Below are 10,399 nucleotides of genomic sequence, written 5' to 3'. Positions count from 1 at the left end.
GGTGACTACTTTGGCCACCTCCGCTTATTCGAAGCCAAGTCAGCAGAAATTCCAGTGACCACGGCACGCACAACACAACTGAAATGTATTTTTTTTTTAAAATTCTAATAAAAAAAGGAGCCTAGCCAAAAGGGGATCATAATCAGGAGCTTTTGGGTATTGTTTCATGGCTTCGCGGCGTCAAAGCGCAAGTGAATCACCCCCCCCCCCTGAAGCTCTGACGACTTCCTTCCTGCTGCGCTCTCAGACTGGATGCCCCGTGGGATCAACATGAGATATGCACGTGAGATACCGAGACACGTTCATCCGTTTCATGCGCGCGCGCGCGGGTGTGCGTGAGAACGTCTCGGCATAGTGTGGGAGAATTCTCGCCGAGTCTTGTCGAGCGTCGGACGCGCTTCTGGCGGCGAATCCCCAGAGGGGGGCGGCCTAACCCAAACAGCGGGCTGTCAATCACGCGCAGCCACCTAGCGCGGTCACGACCCGGGGAACAGGAAGAGGCCTCGCTGTCCCTCAACGGATCTCACCGGGCCGTTCTGGATGTGTGCGAAATGCTGGGAGCGGAGCGGTTAGACATCTTTCATGTCGCTTCGAAGATCGGCTTGCGTGGAGGGGGGGTTGGGCAGGCCAAAAACGTTCACATCGAGAGCGCAGCCCGGCAAAAGCCTCCCCTAGCGCAGCCGCCATTGCACAATGCGGACGAAAGCCGCGACGAGCCGGCAAAGCGAGCGATCTGCGGCCTCCGACTCGGGATCGGGCTCGTCCGCATTGTAAATCATTCAAAATGTGTCCAGCAGGGGGCCGCGCGCGTAAGGGATAAGCCAAGTTCATGCTGCACAAGTCCAAGTCGAGAGGGAAGGACGCACGGCAAAAGTTGCACTGTCGCGTGGAGGTAGTCGCGAGAGCATTCGAATCGGTGGCGGTGGAGAAATCAAAACAATTAACATGTCAGGATTGCTTTCGGGGAAGAAAATCTTCCACCAAGCGTGACAAGGGAGATGCCGAAGGCGGGCGGGACGCTTCGTCCGAGCAAAAGCAAGCAGCAGCCATCTAAAAAAAAGAAAAAAAAAAGAGGCTCGGGTTGCACGAGCTTTTTGTGGTGTGGTTTTATAGAACGAATGTCAAATTGAGATGTCAAAAACAAACAAAAAAAAAAAAGTCTTGCCATACTTGAAAGATGCTTTCACAAAAAGCTCTTTTTCACCCGCCTTTCTTTTTCCTTTTCTTGAGCTATTTAGCTGATTGCTAAAGAATGGAAAAAAGAGAAAAACACTTTTTTTCCCAGCTGAAAGAAGAGAGCCTCATCTTTCTTTTGTTTATACCACAAAAAAAAAAAAAAAAAAAAAAAAAAAACACCCAACCTGCGGGCCACGCAAGATCACTCAAAATCCAGTCAAACAGCTGGGATTGAGCAGTGTGCCGCAGTGGAAAGTTAAGAACCCCCAACCCAACCCCCCCCCCCCCCCCCCACACACACACAGGCATTACAACTCTGTACCCGAACCACCCAAAAAAAAAAAAAAAACATAGCGTCTGATTTACAGGTTCATAACGGGAAGCTATGTGTTTTTGCGGGTGATCCAGAGCCATTTTGAGTCCAAATTGGGATCCTCTTACAGGGAGGCTGCGATTTTACGCGGCCAGAGACAAGCGGCCTAGTGTTGTGCTTTGCTTCAACGCAGCACCGCCGAGTACACGAAGAGCGCTGAGCGCGCTCACAGTCGGCATTTGCGCTGAACTGAGATTCGATATTTTCAAAGGAGTCCACTTTGACATCCCGCCAAAAACCGCGAAGGCCGCTACACCGAGATATAACGTCGCGGCCGCTCGTGCAAACGCGCGGGCAGGAAGAGCGAACCGAGAACAAAACAACGCCGGCCGACGCCAGAAGACGTTAGCGTGAAAAACTGCAAACGGAATACGCTCCGGAGTGAAAACCATTGTGCAATTATCTTCGCCGGATCATCTCCGAGCAAAGCGCCAGAGCGATGAACCTCGATCAAATATTTCTTTGTGTCGGCGTGCGGAAAGCGTCTCGCGTCGGTGTTGCCCGAGGGGGGGCGGCAGCCGGCCCTTTGCCGTGATTAGCGATTCCGCATCGAGTCTCAAGTTCAGCGCAGGGGACTCCCGGCCTTTCTCGCAAGCGATATTACATTTTGCTATCTGCTATTTACTGCGGGTTTATCAAAACAAACAAATTAGATCATGCGGACGGGAGTCTGGGATTAATTTTGAAGCGGCTGATTAGCGTTTGCGTGTGCGCGCGTGTTGTGTGCGCGTCTCCCGGGATAACGATGTCTGGGACCGAGCCGAAAAAGCCTTCAGGCAACCAAATAGACGCACTCCCACATTGGGCCCGACACCCCTCCACCCTCTGGCACATGCTCCATCTCTCTCTCTCTCTCTCTCTCTCTCTTTTTTTCCCCCCCTGTTCTTTTAGAGCAGGGGAGTTCAACTTACGGCCCGGGGGAGCCATTTCAGGCCGCGGGAGGGCATTCGATCCGCCACACAATTGGAACAACTTGAGTCATTGTGATGAAAAAGCCGGAAAAGATTCAAAATACAAATGTACTTGCCAAACACACTGAGAAGTAGTGTATTAAAAAAAAAGAAAATCTTGTGTTTTTCAATAAATACAACGCCAAGTGCGAACTTTGCCATCTTATTTAAAAAAATGTATATACATACAGTATATAGTAAAGGTAAGAATAAATGGTGGTTTGTCCACAAAGATACAGTACGGTAAAGACAAAAATGCATCATGAGTAAGATGAACAGCTTCATCAAAAAAAATAAAAAATAAAAATAAAAATAATAAATAAATAAATCATAAGGCACAATTTTACAAGTTGCCTAAAAAGAAGCAAGTATCATTTCTAGGCGAGAATTCATATTTAGAATGACACATTTTGCAATGTTTAAACTACTGTGGTGACAAATGTGGGTTTTTTTTGGGGGGGGGGGGGGGGGGATTTACAAAGAAAGTCTTACTCATTTTTTCAGAATGATTTTGTGAACTTTGCAAAACGAAATAGACTTTTCAAGTCACTTGGGCTTCATCGAAACTGAGTGGAAAAAGTAGAGTGGCACAACACGCCCAACAGAGTCTCTTTTATTTATTGGAGGAACAAGCTCTTCCAGAATACCTCACAAAAAAACCCAAAATGTGACAGTTAGTGGAGCACCCTGACCAGATCCAGGCTTATGCGCCCCCTCTGAGCGTCCACATTTAAAACCCGCACCTCCACCCTGTCCCCGGGTCCTAACGCCAGGCTGCGGCGACGCTGGCTAACGGGCAATTTGTCCAACGTCAATTTGCTCTTATGGATGAGCCCCGAGCGGCCCACGCCCAGGTCAACGAACGCCCCAAAGAGACACGTGTTTTCCACCCGGCCCGTCAGGACCGTGCCCGCCTGGAGGTCGTGAATGGATACAATGCCCCGTTTAAAGACTTCCTGCCCAAAATCTGAGGATGGCAAAGAAAAGAAGATCACATCCAATCAGTTGAATTTGGGGGAGGGAAGGGTCACGGGGTCACGGGGCAGGGAAAAAAAATAATAAAAGGCAGGACATGGAACGACCGAGGGATTGCATTTCGGGAAGTAACCAAATACTCGTCTTTTTTTTTTTTTCTTTTTTTTTGGCCGAGCCTCTTTCCATGCGATCTCTTTCTTCCTTGCTGTCGTTTTTAAACAAACATGGCAGGCAAGGAAACAGTCCGGGCCAATTATCCCGAGCAACATCGGTCGCCTCGGCCCGACTGTTTACTCAGCTGAGCACGACGCGGTGCCGCCGGGCAACACAAGATGGAAGCGAGGAGCTTCATTTTGGAGATTCCGCTCATGGAGCGCAGCGGAGAGGCTTTTGACTGTCAAGTGACCTGGAAATCAGGCCGCCATCCTTCCAAGACTTATCATTTCATTCAGGTTTGACCACTCGGTTTGGCATCAAACCATAAAATGGGAGTCGGGCGTGACACTTTTTCAGCCCTTTGCAGATCGTCGCTCGGCAGATTTTGGAATCCGAAGAAGTAAGACTCGTAAACGACTCATAAATCGTGGGAAGTGGTGGAATGTTCATGGAACAGATTGTGGATGAAGAGCATCCGATATTGTGTTGCATGGCTCCAAAAGACTGCGTTGCAATCCTAATACGACGTTGAATGACGTTTAAGGCGAGTATTACAGGCCTGGCGAACTGCAAACACTGTGAGTAAACTTTTATTGAGGTTGGAAGTGGATTAAGGACTTGATTAATTAATCAATTAATTAGTTAGCTAGTTAATTAATTTTTGAGGCGCATTTTAAGCATATCATGCACATGCATGCAAATGGGTGTCAATTAGTCACGAGGTTTTTGTTAATGCTAAGCTACACACATCTGGGGCCGTGTGTGTGTGTGTGTGAGAGAGAGAAAGACGGACTTACCTTGGCGTATGTCAAAGCCTGGCGGCTGGGTGAGGCCGTCGAGAATCAGCCCGAGGGTCTCGGGCGTGGTGCCGAGCCTTGCAGACAGCTCGTCGATGCCGCTGCCGGCCACTTTCTGGTCCACGCTCCGCTTGAGATGCGCGCTCCCGATCTGGCTGGCGCTCCCACCAATGAGGGTAAGAAACCTGGACGTGAAGAATACGCAATCGGTGCCGTGTTTCACAAATTGCCACCAAAATTGGGGTGGAAACGACCACTTAAGTGTTATTTTTATACGTGGGTATAATCAGGAGAAAGAGGAAACACGGGGCACACGTGTGGGGAAGTAAGACAAGCAGACTGACAACTTTTGTTTTGTTTTTAACGCACCGGGTCAGAGACTTTTTGTTGCTCTCAATTGATATTTTATTGGAAGAGGGCTCTTTGGTTTACGACAGAGTTCCGTTCCTGCAATGGTATTTATTCCATCAATAAATGACACTAACGGAGGAGTAACGTCACAGTTACCAAAAACATTTGTATTTATTAAAAAAAAAAAAAAGAATCAAGAACATTTCTTCTGCAACAATCCCCATAATGCTTTAAATTCGTGCCAAAAAAATCATATGTTAGCGTCACGTCATTATTTTTGGAATAAGTCGGCTGTAAAGACAAAGCGAGCCACAGCAAGTGGACGCCTCCGCGGCAAATGCGGATTTTCCACTGTGAAAGTGAGTTCGTCTCATCATGAAGTGCACGAATGCATACAAATGAAGGGTTGCAATGACAACAACAACAAAAAAGGAGAAAAAAAGTGAGAAAATGACAGGAACGGAAAAACGGGGCGCTAAATTTAGCTACATGGAACCCACTTTGACTGCGTTGCTTTGTTCAGGTAATTCCATCGCCGGGGGGGAAAAAAAAAATCCAAATGTCCCACGGTGGTGATGTTGACCCCATTTCAAATTTGACCCAACCCCATGAACGCGACAATATTCCGCACCAACTCAAACTGGCATGAGAAGAACCAGCGTGGCAAAGGAAGCTCATGGGGAAAACGTGCACGCGTGCGCATATCTTCTTTAACAGTACAAGCTTTCTGCAGCTGGTGATCGATGTGAACGCATTCGTCTGTGGGCGCGCACCAGCTGGGTGGTGTCTGTGATGGATGTCGCTCGCCGGTAGCCCGACGCCAAGCCGACCCCTCCTCCTCCCAGCTGTCCCACCCGCTCGCCGCAGTGACGGACTGAGCAGGTGGGCGCGCACGTAAACACGGATTCGTAGAAAACGCCGTCGACAAATGCACATTTGGCAGCGGCGGAGGCGGCGCGGATGTACGGGGGGACGCGCCTTGTGTACAAATATGCGCCAGACAGCTGGGAGACCCGCAGGACAAAATGGCACATTTGTAGGGAGGGGTCTTCCTACTTCTTGGATATTCAAAAAAAAATTCAAACGGCAAAGGTCACAAATTGACTGAACCAATCAATAAACAAAGAAACCAATGAATAAACGCATTTGGCCCGGTCGGTCGGCTTGATTTTTTTCGACATAGAGTATGCCTTTTGGATTGATTGGCGCGGTAAATCACGGTTCCTTTGCCTTGATTTTAGCGCGGGCCGAATCTGTAAAGCCAAATGTTTATTATGCGTCATAAATCTCCTGGTTATTTGAATACAAATTAATTAATCGCTTGTCTTTGTTCAATAATGCATGAGATGAAGTAAACTAAGTGCATATTAAATCGCAGTCACAATATTGGGAGGGGGATGGAGGGGGGGGGGGGTGAATCACAATGAGATTGTTTTTCAAAATTGTTCAGCCCCCCCACTGCATGTGTTGTATATGGTTACATGGGGGTGGGGGGGCCAATGCGTGGGCCGTGAGCAGTAATGGGGATCTGGTTTCTCGAATGCGATGAATGTGATATTCCTTGCACACCTCACACAGAGAAGACACACACACACACACATTCCTCTGCCATCCTCCCTCCTGTCAGTTTTATATAGCGGATTGCGCTTTGTATTTGGGGAGGTGTGACGAGCAGATTCTGGTACCGCCGCGCAAGCTAATTTACTACAGTGAGTTGGTAACCTAGACTTAGCCCTTTGGCTAAATAAAGCCCGAGCTCAAACGCAGCGGATACCTCCTGTATATATCCGAAGAGGGACACACACACACACACACACACACACACACACAAAGGCGGCCTTCGATCGGCCACATCCAGAGCAGCCAACTTGACATCATCCGCAAGCGGAGATCATGCAGTTCCTAATAAACGTCCTGCAAATACAGTACATGCCATGAAGACCGCACAGTTTGTTTTGCTTGTTTTCAACCGACCAATGATTTGAGTGATGTTTTTTTTTTTTTAATATGGAGGTCACGATCAAGACGCGGACAGTGCGTAACAGTCGGCAGTTCTGTGACTGTAGATTTTCTGGCAAAGAGTATTTCAGCCGCCACCGTTGACACTTCAAAACAACTTCCCCCAATAGACCGGGATGAATTCGACAAGCAGGCTCCCCACCGAGATGCCGACAGGCCCTCTGCTGCCACCTCGCACCTCGGCCATTAAAAAAGGCACAACGGAGCCTGGAGTGTCAGAACGCATGTAGACTAAACACAGCCGAGTGAGTGCAGCTGGAGCGGAGCGGGCTCCCACACTCGCTGGCGCAAACATGAAACGGGCGCTTGGGTCATTGTGCTTTGGAAACGGGCACCGTATCTGCTAGCAATCATTTCTCCCACGAGGACAGACGCTCACCAAGGCGCGCGGCCCGAGCCCAAAGCCGACGCGTCCTTTGTTGCGGAGCGCCTCTGCGAAAATCGAATCAAGCATCCCCGCACTAGGATAAGCAGCACCATATGAGAAGGCGTCCATATCGACTCCATCTTAGCCCAAACATGGTGGGGAGGACTGGCGCCCAAACGCGCGTCCTCATGTGTGTTATGATGTACCTCTGTGCCACATCGTAGGATTCTGGGTGGATGCAGGTTTGGTCCAGAGGGTTGAAATGCGTGGCTACGCTGACATTGGACTTCCCTTTCACCTTCTTGGCAGCTGCTTTGGCCGGCACGGCTGGAGGAGGCGCACTCTCGGCGCTGTTGTGGCATGAAAAGAAAAAAAAAAAGCATGAAATTCAATTAGAAAGCACACATTTACCACTACTGTGCAGCGGAATCTCTGAATAGAAATGGGCCGGGGGCTCGTACAAGGCAGAATACAGCCAGAATTGTCAGGGGGGGTGGGGGGGAGACTTTAGCTTAGCTTCGCTACGTATTATTGTTTTAACTTGTAGTGTTTGCTCCATGCATCACATACACACAGTGCTGCCCCCAAGAGTGAAATTGCCCCCCCCCCCCCCCCCGCCTCCACACAGATGGCTGTGTTCTGTCGAGCCGTACCTGTGGGCAGTTTGGTTGATTCTGATGAAGCCGGCGCACTGCTGGTAGCTCTTGGGTCCCATGCCTTTGACCAGCTTGAGCTGCTCCCTATTGAGGAAGGGCCCGTTGTGCTCTCGCCACTCGGCAATACTGCGAGCCCTCCCCGTGTTTAAGCCTGCGACGTGCCTACAACAGACCGGAGCACAAAGGGACCGGCGGTTGAGTCGTAAAACTAAAGCAGCACATGGGCCAACTCGGAGGGGATTCAACTGCGACTCAAACGCTCCACCGTGTGAACGCTCCACATAAACACCTCAGTCGTCGGTATTCATGCGGATTCATATGATTTTTTTTTTTTTTTACCTCATCAGAATCTCGGAGCAGATGTTGATGTCAACCCCGACGAAGCTCACACACTCCTGCACCACGCCATCCAGCGCCGCCTTTAGAGCTACGGATGAAACGTCATGCTGAAAACACACAAGACAAAACCAATGAAATGTTAGCAGGTGGGTGGACTGAGAGTAAAAAAAAAAAAAAAAAAATCTCTTTCAGAAACCATTTCTGATACGCATGTGAAACTGTGGAGGCAAGAAAAAAAGTCCCCGGGTGGATGATTCCATTTCATCCAATCAAAGAGATTATCGTCAGGCGAGCCAAAACAAATCCTGAAGCGACGAGCGACATTTGACTGACAACGAAAGGGAAAGAGAGAGATGTGATTGACAGACGCAAAGAACACACCGAGGGCGCAAAGACGGTCGCTGTTGAACTTGGCGACGCGCGCGTCTCATCCAGCGGCCCAACAACAACTTGGAATGGAAGGCGTGGAATGTTTTCCCTCGAAAGGGAGATAGCCAGGCGGGGGGGGGGGTCCGCCGGCGTATCCAGTCTGACCACCGCCGAGCGCAAGTCAACTAGCGTTAGCGACTGCGCACGCCATTGAGCCTCGTCGACCCGTAAGCGGATGACGAGGAGCCGACAGGTCAGGGGGAAGCGACCGTTGACGGGAGCAAAATGTCGGCCCGACAGTTGACGTCACGGTTGGAAGTGTTTGGCTACTTTCAACCTCAACCTTGTAAAAGCACAAACATTTTGCTGGACCAAATCACGTTGAAACACCCCAATGCCGATTCTTGCTAACAACGGAGCTGAGAAGAGCGGCACGAGGCAATCGAAAAAAACGCACGTCACGCCGCGACGTTGCCGTTTCCCACCAACAGGAATGATTTACGACTTGGTGCCAGCGAGCGGATACACGAGGTGGGCGAGTTCCGGGTGCGGAGGAGGAAATCACCTGTAAAGTTACACCGGGGGAAGAATGTTTTCACACGAGAAAAGGTGGAAGGCGTTTGAGTGGGCGATGGGCCTCCGCGCCTGTAGGCGGGGCTCTCTCGCACCTCCTGGAAGGGAACCTTTGAGTGGGTGAGAAGAGCGCACTTCCCACCACACGGGGGGAGAAAGCGGCCCGATTTCGGACTCGACTGAAACCCGCCGGCTGCTGTGTCCTTTTGGATGGGGGGGGGGGGCACCACCTTCCACGACTGACGAGGTGGAAAACCAGTTCAAAAGAATGCAGCTGAAGAAATCGTCGGCTTTGACGTGACAGTGGCATCACAATTACACAGATTGGAAGGAAACTTTTGACCTTTTTTGGGGGGGGGCCACGTGGGGGAAAACTGCGCAAAGGACAGAAAGAACAGAAGAAGCTCTGCCGGTGACTTTGGTTCTCACGCCGCCTTTTGTGTTGAAATATCTTGTGGATTTTAGCTGAGCGTTAGCTTAGTCTGCACTGCATGTAGCAGCACGGGATGGGGTGGGGAGGGGGCCTTGTCCCCCACGACAAGTTCCTCCTGTGGGAGAGCAAACCAAATCCAATTCCAATTCAATCTGATTCCAATGATCCGCCACTCTCTCAGCCCTCAGCTCATTTCCTTCATTCTCCCGGAGCTGTCACTCAGCGGCCCGAGCGGCGGGGGGGGGGGAGTTTAACAGCGACCCCGTTGTGCCAGCTGGCTAGAGTTAAACTTTTTTTTTGGGAGGGGGGGGGGGGGGGACTCATGGGCAATAACATGTGAGAAATCTCACAATGTCATGAATCACACATGTAAGAGGACGAACAAATAGTGCTAATAGAAACTTGCGCGGCGCTTTCATAACGCACACACACACACACACACACAAACAGAAATCCGGGAGAGCTCGCAGGTCGGAGGGATGCCCCGTCTCGTATCTGTCAGCGCCCGGGGTTTATTTACCCGGTTATATTATCATTTGTTGACCCAGTCACATGATCTGAGGATGGGAGGCGAGCAAGCCCGGCGGCACCCTGGAGAGTCATGTGATGAGAGACGCGGGGGCCCGTGACCCGACAAAGCCAACACACACACAGCCACTTACACAATATGACCTCCGCCCTTCTTTCCCAATTTCATTCTGCACCGAGTCGGCAGTGTTGCTGTCATTCTTCTTTCACCACCTGCTGACTTTTCTTGAGACCCCCCCCCTTCCCCATTTCAATATGGGCCTTCCCTTTGATCAACAGGGGGAATGACTAAAAATGAAACGGCTTGTTTTGGTCGAACTCCGACTGTAGTTGCCCG

The 10,399-nt window shown here is 50.2% G+C and overlaps 1 protein-coding gene across 1 annotated transcript in view; it reads right to left on the bottom strand.

The window, feature by feature from the left end:
* Positions 1-2,857: 2,857 nt before the first annotated feature.
* Positions 2,858-10,399, bottom strand: part of srbd1 (S1 RNA binding domain 1) — a 28,162-nt gene continuing 20,620 nt past the window's right edge. Inside the window, exons 16-20 of the mRNA XM_052080615.1 lie at positions 8,160-8,266; positions 7,818-7,982; positions 7,371-7,514; positions 4,428-4,612; positions 2,858-3,466 (exon numbers count right to left, since the gene is read on the bottom strand). Of these exons, the coding sequence (XP_051936575.1) occupies positions 3,174-3,466; positions 4,428-4,612; positions 7,371-7,514; positions 7,818-7,982; positions 8,160-8,266 (894 nt within the window). The 3' untranslated portion in view covers positions 2,858-3,173. The remainder of the gene's footprint in view (positions 3,467-4,427; positions 4,613-7,370; positions 7,515-7,817; positions 7,983-8,159; positions 8,267-10,399) is intronic.

The sequence above is a fragment of the Hippocampus zosterae genome, chromosome 11 (assembly GCF_025434085.1).
Source record: "Hippocampus zosterae strain Florida chromosome 11, ASM2543408v3, whole genome shotgun sequence".
NCBI classification, from domain to species: domain Eukaryota; kingdom Metazoa; phylum Chordata; class Actinopteri; order Syngnathiformes; family Syngnathidae; genus Hippocampus; species Hippocampus zosterae.
The sequence above is the reverse complement of the archived record's forward strand: the minus strand, read 5'-3'. Positions and strand labels throughout refer to the sequence as shown.